General features: G+C 34.5%; 1 protein-coding gene across 1 annotated transcript; it reads right to left on the bottom strand.

Moving 5' to 3' along the window:
* Window positions 1-14697: 14697 nt before the first annotated feature.
* Window positions 14698-16983, bottom strand: Hyls1 (Hyls1 centriolar and ciliogenesis associated). The gene is made up of 4 exons (XM_074173335.1): window positions 16885-16983; window positions 16031-16145; window positions 15512-15982; window positions 14698-14950 (listed from the first exon to the last, which is right to left on the bottom strand). Exons 1-4 carry the CDS (start codon window positions 16981-16983, stop codon window positions 14748-14750), a joined length of 888 nt encoding a protein of 295 aa, XP_074029436.1. The 3' UTR covers window positions 14698-14747.
* Window positions 16984-18295: the final 1312 nt, after the last annotated feature.

The raw sequence follows: 18295 nt of genomic DNA, 5'->3' as shown, positions 1-18295 counted from the left end.
AAGGTTGAAGTATTGAGAAAACATAGGTACTTGCGTTCTAGATAAAAAGTAAGGTAAGGTAACGTCGGTAAGGCAAGGTAACCCCTAGTTTATAATAATACAAGGTAAGGTAAGGTAATGCCGAGAGGTAAGGTAAGGTATCCATTTTTTGACGTTCACGAAAAAGAAAAGTATGAATAATTGCCATAGTGATTATAGGTTTTGGTAATTTTTGGGTTGGCAGGAATGCATAAACAAATATTGACATTTTTCATTCTTTCAAATAACTGAAATTGCCCCTGAGTCTTTCTGCTTCTCAGAATGGGTCTGACATTAAACCTCCTTCTTTTTCGTTTCTTTTTCTTGAGTAAAAGATACACACTTACTATTGACACGATCGCGACAATTTTTGTATTTATATCCATCAAAAGAAAAATCAAAATTCACAATGTGACGTTCAAGTTTATCTGGTGACATTACCATTACACCATTCGGATATATCCGTCAAAGTTCGTAGTATGGCGCTTTCTAATTGGTCGGAGGTAAGAACGCCACGCAAAAAGTTGAAATCAGCCAACTCTTTACCTTGCGTTACCTTGCCTTACCGACGTTACCTTACTTTACTTTTTACCTAGGACACAAGTGTGTTTTCTCAATACTTCAACTTTCTTACCTTACCTTACCTCGTTACCTTGCGTTTTTATAAACTAGGGGTAACGAGATGGCTATTTTCAACTTTCTGCGTTGCGTTCTTACCTCCGACCAATCAGAAAGCGCCATATACCGAATTTTGACGGATATATCCGAATGGTGTAAAGGTAATGTCACCAGATAAACTTAAACGTCAAATTGTGAAATTTAATTTTTTTATGGATATACACAAAAATTGCCGCGATCGTGTCAATAGTGTGGTGTATTTTTTACTCAAGAGAAAGAAACTAAAAAGGAGGAGGTTCAATGTTAGACCCATTCAGAGAAGCAGAAAGACTCAGAGGCAACTTCAGTTATTTAAAAGAATGAAACCATATCCTGGTAGTAACTTATCACATAAAAAATTAATTTTTAATTTTCAACTGTCAAGAGCTTGAATCACTGTTGGAAATGCTTTCGGAATTCTGGTTGCTCGTTGGTAAATATTGAAATAAATGAACTAAATAATAGTGTCGATATAGTCAAGGCTTGTGGAGTTCTCCAGAATTTTTTGAAAAAAAAAACAGAATTACTGACAGAATTTACAGATAGAGAAAATTCAGAAGATATTTTACTGCCTGGTAACTGGATGAATTATCAGAAGAATTAAAATCAGTAGGCAGTCTATCTACAAACAATTCAGCAAAATACGCCCAAGAAATGAGAAATCAATTAACAGATTACTTTCTTACTGAAACAGGAGAGCTGCCTAGACAATATACCCATATCCTAAGACGTACGATTGGAACTCGTCACTGATGCGATTTACAAATTTTGTTTCCTTCACTATGTAAAATATAACACTTTTAAGTTTCAATTGAGCTCTAGTCTTTGAGTTATAATTCATTTTCAAGTGATATTTCTATTACTTTGTCGAGAGACTATTTTACTTTGATCTTTAAATGAAAATTCATATTCTCCCCATTGTTTTTTCTACATTTCCATGAACAAAAAATATTGTATCTACTTTCTAGGTTGGTGACAAGTAAATAAATAATACATGAGGAACTCAAATTCTTATTGTCACAAAATGATCAAAACAAAACTGCAGTACCTATCACAAAAAAAACAAGAAAATACCTGAAAATCATATATCAGGAAAACTTAAACTTAGTCATTACATAAGGAGTCATTTATTTGAATTGAAAGGGTTATATTTTTTAGGAGTGATTAATTTATGGGAAAGAAAATTTTTGGCTTTCTACTACTCCATCTTGATACAAAAAAAGAAGGATGAGGGAGTCTTCCAAAGAAAGGAAGGAAGTAACTCTATACATGGATGTGTAGATCATGCAAAGAAGTAACTTTCAGACACAAACTGTATTTTCTATAATGTTATCCAATTTGGTACTGAAGAGCCTTAGGGCAAGTGTCTTAAGGCGAAACATCGGTGTATACCAGTGAGTATGGCAGTGTTCTATGTAAGTGCAATTTGTTACCATTCATTTAAAGTAGAACTCATGTGAATGATATCTGATTTTTATTCCACAACGAATATTTGAAATACAAACTGAGTAAAGACAAGTAACTTCTGTATAATTCAGTGCTCATATAGAAGTATTTGTTTCGAAAGAATTTTTTCTTTCATATAATTCAATGTTTATATGAAAGTAGCTGAAAGTTACTTCTTTGCATGATCTATGTATAGAGTTACTTCCTTCCTTTCTTTGGAAGACTCCCTCATCCTTCTTTTTTTGTATCAAGATGGAGTAGTAGAAAGCCAAAAACTTTCTTTCCCAAAAAGTTGTGTAATTTTTGTTTTCAGTTTCGCCTTTATTTTTCTATTTGTAACGTCCTTCAAAGCTAAATCTGCATAATCTCCAAAGGCTAGGTCTGAATCTGTTTGTTAATTTCGCTGGGTAGTAATTGAATTAGTAATTTTCGTGACAGTTTCCACAATATCTTCTTCCCATTTACTTTTTTTAATATTTGAATACGTGTTTTTACAAGATTTGCGTGGTTTTACACCTTCGGAATTTTCTATCACTTCAACTTCTAACCGAGAGCCTTCATTTTCTTGCGCTTCACTAGCATGGGAATCAACAATACCAACCGATACCAGACTTTCCGCACTGAGCGACATCTTTTTTTTTCTTTGGTATATCTGTCTCTTAAAACTTTATATCGCCTTTGACATTGCTCCTCTGGTAGCCCTACTATTTTGGCAATCACCTGCCATGACTTCTTCATTCCATTTCCATAATCTTGACAGCAGCAATCATTCAAATGAAATAAATAATAACTTTCATCTCTATAATACTATGGAAGACGCATATTTTATATCATTAATAGAACAATACTCAATGTAATACCTAGCAATGTCAGTATTTTAAAATATAGAATCATTTGCATGAAATCCACAAATTTCACCGGCGACGTTCGAAAAAAAAATTATCGCTTTAAAAAAAAATAAACAAAAAATAAAACGATTTCAGTCATGAAGGAAATAACAGTTTAAAATTTATCTGCTAACTAGCGAGAAGGAAAAAATGTTTATGTAAGAACACTTGTGGGTCATATATGTTATATTCACTCTTTTGAATATGACTTTTTAAAAAACACTTTATTTTCAATTACAGACTTTCTTTGAATAACACCAAAAAATATCGTTACAAAAACTACAATGAAAAATGGAACAGAATCTAAGTTGATACTAAACGAATTCTAAATTAGTTCTGACCATTGTTTGACCTCGCAGGGTCCATTTATAATGTGTAGACAGCGGTGTCAGCAGGAGACAATGGGAAATAACAAAAGTATCAAGTTCTGCTGACTCTGCTGACTCAAAGTCTTGGAAGTCGTTATCTTGGTAATCTGATACCGGTGAGATCGTCCTACTCACGATATAACAACTCCCCTTATCAAAGAAAAGTTGGTGCTTTGCAGCAACTTTTATTAAGAAAAAGTTTTTTCATTCAAACTCGTGGTTAGCTCGACATCTTCTTCAACAGGGTCTTCTAGACGGACGCTGGGTCTTCTTCTAGGAACGAATCTTGCCAGGGTTCTGGGTACTATTCTTGTTCTTGGTGGTCTCGGTGGGTTGTCGTTGCTTGAAGAGGTGATTCCGATCGCAACTGACTTCTTGCGACGGCACTTGCAGAAAATATACAAAATCACTAGTGCGATGATGAGAGCAATTGTAAAATACGTGAACCAAGAAATATGTTTGTTCACGAACGGTTCGTTGATGAGTTTGTCCAATTCATCTAAGTATTGGTTCAACTTGTGTTCGGCGATGTTGAGATCGTCGACATTTATTTTACTTAATTTCAGGGGTTTCAGCTCCGGAAGTTTTGATTTTTCCGGGAGGTGGTTACAGCATCGATATGGTATCTTGACTGCATGTTTGTTGTAAGTTACGTTCTGGTATCTTTCAACGAAATATTTGGAATGAACTCTCGTGTTTCCAATGAAGGCGTTGCATTCAGGCTGAAGTTTCAGGAGAGTATTGGTTTCGATGATTTTTGTAATTACTTCTCTGCCAATACAATTTATGGTGATCGGTAGAGGATCGGATATTGATATCAGCCACAGATTTTGAGAAATCACTTGAACGTTGTAGTCCTTTGCGTAAATCACTGTTGATTTACAATTTTCAGGCAATTGCAAAGTTTGTTTGAGGAGCTGGGCTTCACAAATAGCGTTGCTGTCTATCGGGTATGGAAGCACTTCTGCACAAATTTTCAAGTCGGTTTTGATCACTTTACAATTATCTAAATTTTGAAAAGAAGTATACAACATTGCATCGTCGTCTCGCGCAATGAATTTTTGAAATGTTAATAATATATGGTGAAGTCCTGTTCGAGCATCCAAGATTGGTATTGGATATAAATGAAAAAGTGTGTACGTTTCAGGCTCTACTAGGGGAATATTTAAAACAAATACTACTTTATTGTCTATTTGATATGCTTGCAATTCAATGAGGTCTAGGTATTGGGGGATATTTCCAATACTGACGTATAATGGTAAATTGTTTTTGTTCAGTGTGATATTTCTTGAAGTGAATAAAGTAAATCTCTTGATGTTATGATTGAACCATGAATTATTTTCAATCGAGCGAAAGTGATTGAATTGATAATATAACCAATAAAAGTTTCAAGGAATAGGTAGCTTTCCATGAGTGATTCGCAAATCTCTAGAGTTTTTATTTGAGCTTCGTAAAATGCCATATCGTCTGATATTTCCATTAATGATTTTTCGATTTCTTTTATATCTTGATAGAAAGTCTCTTCATCAACTTGTAGCTTTTGAATTGTTGAATTGAAGTTTTTGATCACCGAGGTGGTTACAGATATTTGATTTTTCAATAGATTTCCAATTTGATGTTCGTCTTGGCTTATTTTATTGATACAATCTGTGAAATATTCTCCATCGGATGCGTCAAGGTTTCCGGTTATTGCTTTCCAAAAAGTTCCTACACCATTTATTAAACCACGTTTTGTTCTTTTTTCGAATTTTTCTGTGTCCGTGAAGATATCTCTAAACTTTACTTGTAGTGACTCTGATATTTGGGTTAAAAGACTGGTATGTGTTTTTATTTGAGCTTTGAAAGCTAGTATTCTAGGCTCGTCTCTGTCGAGAAAATAAATGAGGTTTTCTAAGATTTTATCATTATTGTATAAAGCGTCTTTGATGGATGATAAATCTTTGTAGATCAAAAGGGTCCATTTTTCGTTTGTTATTTTGAGGGTTCCTTCTTGATGAAAGAAAACGCCGATTGAGTTATTGATTGACTCTAAGTTGTATTAGGTACTGGCTGTTGATGACAGCAGGAGTGTCCTGAAAAAGATTATTATTCATGAAAAGGTTTCAAGCGGTCAAAATTTACTTTAGTTTTATTTCGCGTTTTCCAATTTACTAACATCGCGGAGTTGGGATAAATTTCTAATATTTCGAATGGTCCATTAAATTTATTTTCGAATTTATTTGAAATTTGTGACTCTTTTACATAAACCTTGTCTCCTGCTTTATATTTAGGGACGTTTTCGGAAACTCTCCTATCAAATCTAATTTTGGACTTTTCTTTTTGTCTTTCGGTTTTTGCTCTGGCCAATTTATAGAAATATGTCATGCGGTTGTTAAGATCTCTAACATATTTTGAAATTAGGTCTTTTTGGTTATAGAGCGTTTCTGGGGATCGACTAGCTGTATGTCCGAATATTAATTCGTACGGTGTGAAACCTGTTGTTTTGTTTCTCGTATTATTATAACAAATAACTACATATGGTAAAACGTTCATGGGGTGTTCGTCGGGATTTTCGGCTTTATGGGCGCGAATCATCTCAGCAAATGTGGCGTGGAATCTTTCGATTGATCCGTTCGATTGTGGGTGATTTACACTCGAATATGTTAGTTTAATGTCGTACAAAAAGCATAAGTCTTTCATAAGTTGACTGGTGAATTCTCGACCGTAGTCGCAATGTATCCTAAGTGGCGTACCGTAGTGTTGAAAGTAAAGAAGAAGGGTATTCACGACTGATTTCGAGGATTTGTCTTCTATGGCGTATGCTTGTGTGAATTTAGTCAATTCGTCTCTTATTGTCAAAGCGTAGTATTTTGTGGGAATTTCGAAAATGTCTACATTGATACGTTCAAAAGGGGTTTTTGGTGTTTCAGTTATGACGAGAGGTGTACTCGGCAAATTTTGACTTTTTGACAAATTTCGCATTTTTTCACGAAATTTTCGACGTCTTTAATGAAACCTTGCCAGTTGTATTTCTGTTTTACTCTTCTGATGGTTTCATTAATGCCACGGTGTAAATTTGTTTTTCCTGAATGGCACTGATCAATGATTATGGGAATTTGATCGGGGTCAGGAGTTGTTAAGGTTTGACAGACTTTTAATTTGATTTCCTTGTCAGCAAAAATGAGTGAAAACATTTCTAATATGGGTAGTTTTCGATTGAAAAAGTTTTTCTAAGATCGAACTCATTTTGGGATTTATAAATAATATAGAACATGTGTTCTATGACAGATTCAGGATCAAAAGGAAGGGGTATGATGTAGTATTTACGATCTTTTACTGATTTACTAGAAAGTATGTTGATTCTATCATTGTAAAATTCTAGATGTTCTTTGAAGAGGTCTTCGATGATTTCATAATGTAACGGTTCTAGTTTGTTTTGCTAAAAGAAACTGACAATGTTTTTATGATGTTTATCAAGAAATTGAGAATTATCGAATTCTATTTTAGAATAATCGATTAGAGATTTTGATTTATATAAATTGACAAATATATTAAATTCTTCTTGAATGGTTTCTACGGGGATTTCGTTTTCAGGGGTGTCGTTTCCTTCAGGGTTATTTCTCTCTTCAGGGTTGTTTTCGTTAGGGTTATCACTTATTTCGGGGTCCGCTTTTACTTCGATTTCGTTCTCGTTGGATGCGTGAATGGAAATTTTGTGTTGGTAATTCGCGCATTCTTTGAAGTAGTTAACTTTGATTCGGGATAGTGCATCTGCATTTTTGTTGATTTTGCCGGGTTTGTATTCTATCTGGTAATCATACTCTTCGATTTTGAGTCGCCAGCGTGCCAGCCTACTTCTAGGGTCTTTTATTGAAAAAAGCCAGGTGAGGGGTCTATGATCAGTAATTAGTCGGAATTTTCATCCGAAAAGATATGGGCGAAAATGCTTTACTGCCCAAACGATGGTAAGAAATTCTTTTTCTATTGTAGAGTACTTCGATTCTGCGTTACAAAGTGTTCTAGACGCATATGCTATTGGGAGACTTTTGCCAATGGGACCTTGCGATAAAATGGCACCAATTGCAAACGCACTGGCGTCAGTGGTGAGCAAAAATGGTTCCTCAAAATTAGGGTAAATGAGAATAGGGCTCGTTATGAGTGCATTTTTAAGTTGTTCGAATGCTTGTCTGCATTCTGCGTCGAAGTTGAAGGGAGTATCTTTTTGAAGTAATTTGGTCAATGGTTTCGAAATTTTGGCGAAATTACAAATGAATCGTCGATAGTATCCAGCTAAACCTAGAAATGATTTTATTTCTTTTTGGGTTTTGGGTTCGGGGAAATTTTGGATACATTCAATTTTCGTTGGATTGGGTTTGACTCCGTTTTGGGTAATGACATGTCCAAGATAGGCGACTTCTTTTCTCAAGAATTCGCACTTATCCGGTTGGATTTTCAGGTTCGCTTTTCGAAGTCTTTTAAATACTTCGGTCAACCTTGCTATGTGCTCATGGATGGTAGGAGAATATACGATGATGTCATCCATGTATACGAGACATCGTATACATGGATGTATACGATGTCTCGTATACATGGATGACATGTTCTGTATACCTAGAAGAACATTATCCATTACTCTCTGGAACGTGCTTGGAGCGTTCTTCAAGCCAAATAGCATACGAACAAATTCGTAGTGACCATTGTCTACGGAGAAAGCCGTTTTGGAAATATCTTTGGGTTCGATTTCAATTTGATGAAATCCGGAGGCGAGATCAAGAGTGGTGAAATATTCACATTTACCAAGCTGGTCTAGGAGGTCAGAGATGTTGGGTAATGGGTATTTGTCGTCAACCGTTAGCTCGTTGAGTTTTCGATAATCGATGACAACTCTCCATTTCTGTTTACCGCAGGCATCCATCTTTTTGGGTACAACCCAAACTGGAGATGACCATGGGGATATTGATGGCTGAATAATGCCTTGATTTAGCATTTTTGATATTTGTGTTTTTACTTCCTCCTTGTGTACCTGTGGGTACCTGTAGGATTTCGTAAAGACGGGTCTAACATCCTTGGTATCAATGGTATGCTTTATTTCGTTGGTAAAAGTGACATAATCTCCTTCTAAATAGACTATATCTTCGAAATGGAGGCATAAATCAGTTATTGATTGATGTTCCTCTTCGTTCAAATGTTCGGTTCTTAGTTGCGCTTTGATTTTTTGGATACGGTCAATATGGGGTTGGTTTTGGGAAAACGATTCATTAATATTCAAAATTGTTTCATGTGTTGGAAGGGGTTCGAGTTTTATTTCAGAAAAATTGAATTGTTTTGGGGTCGCGTTTGTATTTACGATACTAGTGTAGAACATACCGTTTTCATCAATTTTGACTATGGCGTTGGGAATTCTTACTTTTTCTCTTTCTTCGGCTAGCAGTATAGCTTCAGTGTTTTTGAGGTTGCAATGTAATTTGAATATTTTCTCCATTCGGGGTTCTATTTGAATTTGGTTCGGTTTTTCAGTGAGTATATGGTCATTTATGTCTGAAACTTTGAACAAAGGGACCGTTTTAAAGTTTGTTATAAGTTGTTTATTTTTCAGGTCAATTGTAATGTTCGAGAAAGTCAGATCCGAGTAAACCATCAAAGTCGATGTCTAAGTCGTAGATAAAGACTTTGTGTGGATCGTTTTGTGTGAAATTTATTAGAGTGGATTCATTCACGACAATTTTCTGGTCAGTGATACCTTGTATAGTGACGTTTTCAGGGAATTTAAGGGGGTATTTTTCGCATGTTTTGGGTTTGAAAATGGATATTCCTGCACCTGTATCGATGAGGATTTTAAAAGTATTGGAAGAGTCTTTGATGTAGTACAGATTCTTCGAATTCATAGAAAGCATAGGGCTTACATGAAAATTTGTTCCGGGAAGTTCACATTCGGGTTGAAGTCTTGTATATTCAGGGACTGAATTTGGGATTGGACTTCTGATATAGGGTCGATCGATTGGTTGTTCGTTGTCTGGTGTTGAATAGGTGGGTGGTTCGTATTCGGGAGTGAAAGAAAATCCTAGTATATTGAAGGATCTTCAGGTGTTTGAATTTGGTTATATTGGTAATCTTGATCACTAGGGGTATAGTAATCGAAGTCATTATCGGTGGGGTAATAATCGTTGTATTGATAGTTATAGCTATCAGCTGTATGATAGTCTTGATTATCACCTGTATGATAATCTTGAGATTCGTATGTCATGAAATGAGCTCTTTGGTTTTGGTTAAAATTGACAGGGTAATTCGGATTTCTTTGAATTACGGGTGGTCTGAATTGGTTTTGAGATTGAGGTCGAGTTTGATTTTGATTAGTCTGGGACCTGTTTGGCTGAGGATTTGTTTGAAGGTTTGGTCTTGAAAAATTTTGATTGGGTTGAGGGTTTGTTTGACTCAAAAAATTTTGGTTGGGTTAAGGGTTCGGTCTCGCAAACTTTTGGTTGGAATATTGATAATTATTTTGGGGTCTTTGTTGTCTCATTCGACATTCTGTGGAAATGTGACCTATCTGACCACAAGTGTGACAGGTTCTTTGAGATGTTGGTTGGAGGTTTCGTCTGATTGTTTGTTTAGGACGTGTTTGGTTTGGTCTTTCATTTTTTTGGTGTTCGTAATAGGATAGTTGCATTTCTCTCCCAATTCTAACATGGGCTTCAAGTAGATCTACCGGATTGGAGGCACGAATTACTTGACCTATTCGCGGTTCTAGTCCGGTTAAAAGCGTGTTTAATGCCATTGTTTCGATTAGTGCGGATTGCGCGTGTTTCTGTTCCGCGGATTTTTGTACACATGCGTGCATTTTGGCATTGTGGACTTGAAGGCGATTGAAAAATACTAAAGGTGTTTCATTTGGAAGTTATTTGATACGCTGGAGATCGTGAATCAATGATGTTAGATCTCTAGAGTCTCCAAAATATAAATTTAATAAATGTTTGATTTCGGGATAAGTTCCAGGATTCCTTGAACTTATCAATTGTGCTGCTCTACCTCTGAGTTTGTTTTTGATGTGAATCACTAAAAGATCACGTTGGTCTGCTGTTGACATGCGATATGCACAATCACAAGCATTTAAGAAAGTGTTCAAAAATATTTGATCACCTTCGAATTCAGGCACTATTGAAAATATTTCTGATAACTTGTATGGTTCGATTGCTTCTGGTTCTGGTTGGTTTTGAGGCATTTTGATTTATCTTAACAAATTTTTGGTGTCAAAATTTGAATTATCGAACAGTACTTATTTACTTATTTACAATAATCAATCAGTATGATTATTGATTTTGAAAAGAATTGAAGTGATGGTAAATAGATTGCAAAATAAATCGAGACAATTCAATATCGACTTACAGTATTACAATCTTCATTCCGATTCGTCGTGTTCTCGAAGTCGTTCAGCCAGGGGCTTCACCAGGTGTTCCTTCCGCTGCTTCCTCGAGTGATGACTCCTCAGGGGTTGTTGGTTCTTTCTCTGTTGAGGGATTAGAATCCGCCGCTACTAGTTAGGGTTTCTTTGTTCTAGCAACGTTGTCAGATCCTACCGACTGCGCCAATTGTTATATTCACTCTTTTGAATATGACTTTTTAAAAAACACTTTATTTTCAATTACAGACTTTCTTTGAATAACACCAAAAAATATCGTTACAAAAACTACAATGAAAAATGGAACAGAATCTAAGTTGATACTAAACGAATTCTAAATTAGTTCTGACCATGGTTTGACCTCGCAGGGTCCATTTATAATGTGTAGACAGCGGTGTCAGCTGGAGACGATGGGAAATAACAAAAGTATCAAGTTCTGCTGACTCTGCTGACTCAAAGTCTTGGAAGTCGTTATCTTGGTAATCTGATACCGGTGAGATCGTCCTACTCACGATATAACATATATTATTATTTCAAATACGGGACCGCTGGACGAAAATCTTGGATAAGATAAACAGCCTAGGCCATAAAGACTTGTAGAGTGGCGACAGTAATCTAAACAAAAGGCTTTCGAAGTTTTGCTGAGTGAACAATTTCGTGGGAAGTCGGAATTCTGAGACTTGAAACCGAGCTTAGCATCCATTAAAAAAAAGGCGGGGTTATGGTTAATTAATCATGATCTCGACTAATTGAAGTTGACCCCGAGAGAAAGAGAGCCTCCCGGAATTGGTCGAGAGAGGTGACGAAGATTTTGGAACAGGGAAACGGATCTTGAAAAAGTGGCCGGCGAGAGAGGAGTGGGAAAAGAAAGTCGTGGACGGAGGTCTTTAAGCGAGGGGATAGAGCGAAAAGAACGCGCGGTCGAGCGTCTTATTTGAGCGTTTAATAAGTAATGTTTTAAAGATTTGAGAAAGAGCGCGATTTATAGGGGTTTATTAGGGAAATAAAGAAGTATTAATCTGAGCGTATGAGCGTATATCTGGCGGATTTATAGTGAAATTTCGGAATAATAATTTTGTCTACCGTGGCCGGTAAAGCGAGTTAATTCTCTCCGTGAAGTGAGGTTTTTTCACGACATTGAATAACGGATTACTACGTCCACTTGAGATCGAAATATTTGGATTAGCCGAGGAAAAATTTGGAAAATAGTCGTTGGTGAGATTTATGTACTTGTCTGAATAACATTTGTATGAATTTTGGGAAGGAGTTAGCCAAAAAGTAGTATACAGAGTGGCGCAAATGTTTTTCGTGTGTTTTGATTCTTTTAAAGTTTCAAGCCAGTATTAAAATGTCATAGGATGGTCGAGCTGAGTGTTACTATCACTCTCCGTATACGATAGCATAGTCGGCGAAGGCGACTAAAAAACTAAACCGTGTACCTTCAGTACACGGTTTAGTTTTTTAATTGTTTAGTGTCTTGCATACCAGAAATTTGGTTTGTTTTCCTTCGGTTAGTTTATCATCCACCGATTCTTATTGTTACATTTTTCTGTTGTTTTGTTGTTCCTCAGTTTTATTTTTTTTATTATTCAATATAATATTTTATTTACAAAGTCGAGTTTTCTTTCAAAACTCCAACTTGGTAACCTCCTAGAAAAGAAAAACAAAAGCTGCGAACTCTCAAAATTCGAAGAAAAATCTACTTAAGACCTTTTCTTCGTGCAAAAGGCCGAGTTCATGTTTTCTTTCGGACATAGCCTACTAATCCAAGAAAAAAATTATATGTGAAGTTAGTACTTCACAGAGTCCAAGAAAAAGACCACAAATTTTACAATAACATCAAGTGCTTCAAAGCTAGAAGCAAAACAACATGAAAGAACACACATGAAGTTCAAAGAAGGCATGAAGTTTAAAGGAGCTACGTGCATGTTGAACAAGGGCGCACTTAGCCTGCTAGTGTGGAGAAACACAAGGTATGTGATTATGATTATTGTCATTAACATGTTTGTTAATTAATTTTTATTTCAGGTCATAATAATTTATTTATAAATGAACTGACCCGTAACTTGATGAAAATTAATAACACTATCCATGATAACAATTACACACTTTCAACAAACATTTTAATTTATAGACGCATTTCGCTAACACAGTAGCTTCCTTGACAGAGGAATAATAATAATTTATTTGCTTTACAAATTAGCGTTATTACATTATTTGAATTATTTATACTAGAAATTTCCGTCTGATGATTCAAAGTATGGAAGTCCGAACTGGTAACATTCTTGTTCACAAAGCTCACATGAGAAGATATGAACAAAATAATGAAATGAAAGAAAGGCGTTATTGGTATCCAAGGTGGTCCAAAAGGTCATATAAAAGTATAGTGGTTTCGAATAGAAAAATTCATCTCTGAAAATTTTCAACTGTGATTCGTCATAAGTGTATTTTCTGTACATAACAATCTATCTATCTATTATTATTCATGTGTAAGAAGTTTCATTTTATTTCAAACTAAATGCCTGTTTTTGGAAGTTTCCCCAATTTTTTTATATAAAAATATTTACCAGACTTGTTGAACATAGCCCGCAGGTGAAATTTTACCTTGTTCGCATTCCTCTGTCTAGAAATCCTGTTAATATGATTCAAGTCCATAAGGAATGTTTGGCGTACAAACTGACAAGGAAAAAGTGTTTTTAAAGTGAAACTTCTTTACACGCGCTTGACTTGGGGAGTAAGCTGGTAATTGTGTGACGAGAGGGTTACAAAAAGTGTAGTCGGGCGAGGCGAACGGAAGTTGAGAGGGAGGTATATGTTAGTGAAAATAGAAAGAGAGAGAGAGTTACGGTTCGTATATCACTGTAGGGGCAAGGAAGAGGTGCGAGCACACATTTGCGGTCGAGTCAACTCTGAAGAATTAGGGGAAAACCATATGTTGCCACTAATTTTAGCACATTTCACTATTAATTTCGCGCCCGAAGATGGATAACTCTTGGTTTACTTTCTACAAGTTAAATTACAATTTTTATTTAAGTCATGTGGTCTAAAGCACTCTAGCTTTTTATTTGTTGTATAAATCAATGTTTATATAAAAGCTTTTTTTCAGTTTGTGTCTGAAAGTTACTTCTTTCAGAAACATTTTGATATAAATTGCTTTCTTCCTTTCTTTGGAAGATACACACATTTTTTATATAGAGATGGAGAAGTAGATAGCAAAAACCTTTCTTAGCCAAAAATTAATCTTTTCTAATATTATACCTGTTACAATTTGAGTAAGAAATATATTTTTCAAAAGTTCGTCACTTAATAACAAAATGAAAATACAAACTCAAATAACTTTATCACACTAAAATTTTTAAGAAGTTTGGTAGAGCTGTGGTTTTACTGTGCTTGTCAATCAATGATTGTTGTTCAGGTCACACCAACTGCAGTTTTTTAATTTATTTTTTTTCCATCCTCTTGATTTTTTTCTTGCTATGAAATTTAATGACATTACCATTACCTGTATTCTACTCGCGAGTACTCACAAGTCATGGTCATTACTTTGCTCGCATTGAATAACTTAATTCTCATGAGTATAGGCCAAGTTCTCATTCAATAAATAATATACTATCATCTTTTGGGAATTCATCAGATCCATGTTTCTAATCCACAAACAAATCCCTGTACCAACTTTTATGAATAATGGCCAAATGTTGAGATCAGTGTTCATTTCCTATACTACAATTAAAAAACATAATGGAAGCATATTCCAATGTCATGCATCTAGATATGAAATTTCTAAATCTTCAAAACATTAACAATTCAAGTTATGAAATTCCAAAATATGAATACACATTCTTCTAGGTATATCATTTGATACTTTTTCGTCTTCTTCATTCTCAATTTTTTATTCACTTCTTTCACTATTGATTTTATTAAACTACAACACTGAACAAGGCTGAAATTTCTGAATATAGTTTTACTTTGTCCAAAAAATGGTATAATACAATCTAGTCACATTTTTCTCTTACTGCTAGTTCTTCTTAAAGGTACTTGTACAGGGGGGACAGATAAAAGTTTCTCTCTTACTGCCCATCTCAAATCAGAATGATGATCTTGTCCTGGAAACTTGATTTTTTTCCATTCTTCTTTGTATTGATGATATAAAGCCACTGGATCACATCTGTTTATGGACTTAGCTGAACCTACTCGGATAACTGAAAAGACAAAAAGTTAAATTAGCTTCTGCTATCAATTTTTTTCTGTTAGAAAAGAAGATCACATCTACCAAATCAGGAGCTCAAAGGAAAACAAGATATCCACAATTGAAGATCATAAAGAAAGTGTAGTTTAAATGGATTCGTATTAACTACACCTGCAAATAGTTACCACAATAAGAAATTATTCAAGAGTGTAATCTAGGAACTCACTGGTTAAATATCTATAGGTACTTAATCTGTATCCGATAATGTTTCTGATTCAGTTAAGAAAAATTTTCTTATTGTAAAGTTCTCAGCTTTCGTAAATTTTTTTATTAGATACATAATTCTCTTGATAAAAAAACTCAACATGTCAGGAGCGTATTGCATGTTTCATTTACCCATTTCAAATGTTTCAACAAAATAACCCTTTTTTGACATCATGTTTTAAGGGATATCTTTGCTTCATCAGAGTTTTTGTTATATGTTGGCCATATTAGAGGAGGTCTAACTCAAAAAATGAAAGCTATGTTTTTACAATTATCTTCACTTTGAAAATATAAATACAAATCTACAAACCTGATTTTCCTGATTTCTTGGGTTTAATAGGGGCAGAACTAATAGTTTCTTTTGAAGTAGGATTAGTGATTTGCATGCTGGAAACTTCAGTTTTAACCTCGTTTTTAGGCAAATCTGTATTGGTATCTTCATTTTTGTTAAGTACTGGCTCACTGTCAACTGATTCCTTGTAAACTGGTTCACTGACAAACTCATTTTCAATTGTGTTAACATGTACACAATGATCATGTAACTTTTTCGAACTTCTTGCTTGTCCTATGTGAACTGATATTTGCTTTCCCTTTCGACTTTCTGTTCTAGCCTTGGATGCTATTGTATTGTGGTCGTGAAGAGCGTGAAATATATCATACTCTGGAGTCTTCTTATTATATTCTGCTGTATCTTGGTTATTCTGAAAATCGCCAGAGAAGTTTCGAGCAAATAACGGGCTGCCTTCACACCTGGATTCATATTTTATGAGTTTCTTAAGATCTGAAAACATCTGTATCAAATGACATCTTTAAATGTTTTTGTATCTACCTTTTATAAATTCTTTCAATTGTTGAGCAGTTATGTTAACATATCCTAGTTCATTTAAATAACTTAACACTTCCGGGGATTTAACTCCTGGGACATAATGATAATAGATAATATACTAAAAATCTATAAAATACTAAATACAAAAAAAATAAGTACATAACCAAAACTGCCAAATATCAACATTCTTCTTCTTCTTCTCCTTACTTTGGCCTTTTACCTAAATGAGGCAGGGTCGTATTCGAACTCTGGAAATGCTCGTAATGATTTTGACATTGACAGTTCGAAATAAACTCTCGACATGATTGAAAAAAAAAGCAGATGCGCCACTGGAATCACTGAAGTCGTCCCGAAGCGCCAAATAATTTTCATTGTTGTTTTATAATTTAATGATTTGTATTTCATTATAATAATAATTCAACCTACACTGAACATAAGATACAATTGAAATTCAGAAATTAATTGAAAAATTAGGAGCTTTAATATATTCCAAATTCACAGAGAATATTTGGAAAAATATAGATGATTTTATATGTAGGAGAATATGACTAGGAGGTTTAATACAATTATCATTACGATGAAAACGGGACATAATTCTACTCTGTTCAAAATATTTTTTTTCCTTTGATCAGCTGTTGCTTCCCTACGAACAACTCTCAAAAGTCGAAACTTGTGCGAGGTTTTACCTTCTAACGTGTGACTTCTAACACGGTTTGGACGAGAGGAAGTGAAAATCGATCGTCCGATCTCGCGGCTTGAACCACACAACGGTCTAAAAAAACAGAAAAAAACTAACATGAATGATACTGCAATCATGGAAAACTAAATATGCAGGGAATCTACAACTTTGAGATTACCCATCCTGTGTATTTCTTATCAAAGGCAGCAAGAGTCTTGTACTCCCAGGACAAAGTTTTTATTACAGGCAACACTGTTATAAAAAAAGAACTAGTCATAATCAATGACTATGGACGGTACAGGATTGCTTACTTTTGCGATTTTGTTAGACACGTCACGTGATCTCGTGACATACCAGTGGTGACTGGATTGATTTGGTACTGCACTTTTAAATTAAAATAAACAAATTTCATGTAAATTCCTTATCAAAATATTATTTTTATATATGATTAAATACTTGATATAAATGGATTAATACTAAGTGAACATTTTTCTTTTGTGGATGATAGGGCGAGCTATTTTCCCCTTTTTGAAAGTAAGAGGTTTCATCAGTTTTCTATTATTTTCGTGAAAACTGTAACTTCCACAAACATTTTGTAATAAACTTTGTTTTAGCTAATAGTATTATCTAAACAATTTTTTATAACTTTTTGTTCCATCTTTTATAATAAACGCATAATAATCAAAAATATATATTGGTAATAAATTGTTTATAGGTGTAACAACTTTTTTTTATTTATCTGACAGAAAATACATAATACGGTTTTTATTTTTTATTATTCTTCTTGGATATTTTGTTGATCAGCTTGAGGTTGAGGAGTACAATATTATGAGAAGAAGAGCAACTTTGAGATGTGGATGGCTTAAAATTATCCAAATTTGATTCAAGTAACATACTGATAGTTTCATTGTGTTTTTTCTGTAAGGCTCCAATATTGCGACTTGTATTCTGTAAAACTTCCCTCTTTCCCTCAATTGTTGAATAATTTAGGTTAACTAGGTACTGCTGTTTTGTTTTTAATTTACGACGCAAAGGCAAACCTATAAAAAAACATATTTATTCCAACCAGGAAATTAATAGAATAAGTTTTTACCTGACAATTCATTTTCAAAGTCTCGTTCATAATCATTTTCTGTAAAATGTTTGGAACAAACAAATCCATTTTTGAGAGTGAATTTATCCCCTCTTTTGCAGCGACGAATCCATTCTTTTCGCGAAGTTATGCAAACCATATCCTCAGCAATAAGAAAACGGTGAAATATTACATCAGTAACATCATTTTTCTTCAAAGTCAACTGATTGCTTTTGCAAGTTGACACTGCACAAATACGACCAGGCATTTTAACTAAAAATTACAAGGTTATTCAATGGTTAGACAATTATTGCTATTAGGAATCACACGTTGAAAGGTAAGATCTCGTTAGTCCTTAGCTCGCACAAGTTTCTCAACTTCTGAAAGTTGTCGTTCGTATGGGGGCGACAACTGATTAACGGAAAAACAGATTTTTTTTAAACAGATTTACAAAAATGTGAATATTTCCAATTTTTACCTTAACTTAATTTGAAAATGTTCAAAAAACAAAAAAGTT

This window comes from Leptinotarsa decemlineata, unplaced genomic scaffold (genome assembly GCF_025532065.1).
Source record: "Leptinotarsa decemlineata unplaced genomic scaffold, Ldec_3_MD MMD2_tig00000218_RagTag_RagTag, whole genome shotgun sequence".
Classification (NCBI taxonomy): domain Eukaryota; kingdom Metazoa; phylum Arthropoda; class Insecta; order Coleoptera; family Chrysomelidae; genus Leptinotarsa; species Leptinotarsa decemlineata.
The sequence above is the reverse complement of the archived record's forward strand: the minus strand, read 5'-3'. Positions and strand labels throughout refer to the sequence as shown.

What these genes read in the sequence shown, in the direction of transcription:
- Hyls1 (XM_074173335.1), bottom strand. Translation starts at nt 16,983, where the DNA reads ATGACTAGTTCTTTTTTTATAACAGTGTTGCCTGTAATAAAAACTTTG. An exon ending in ATAAGAAATACACAGGATGG is followed by an intron (nt 16,146 to 16,884) that starts GTAATCTCAAAG and finishes ATAGATTTTTAG; the next exon opens with TATATTATCTATTATCATTA. An exon ending in CAAGAAATCAGGAAAATCAG is followed by an intron (nt 14,951 to 15,511) that starts GTTTGTAGATTT and finishes TTGTCTTTTCAG; the next exon opens with TTATCCGAGTAGGTTCAGCT.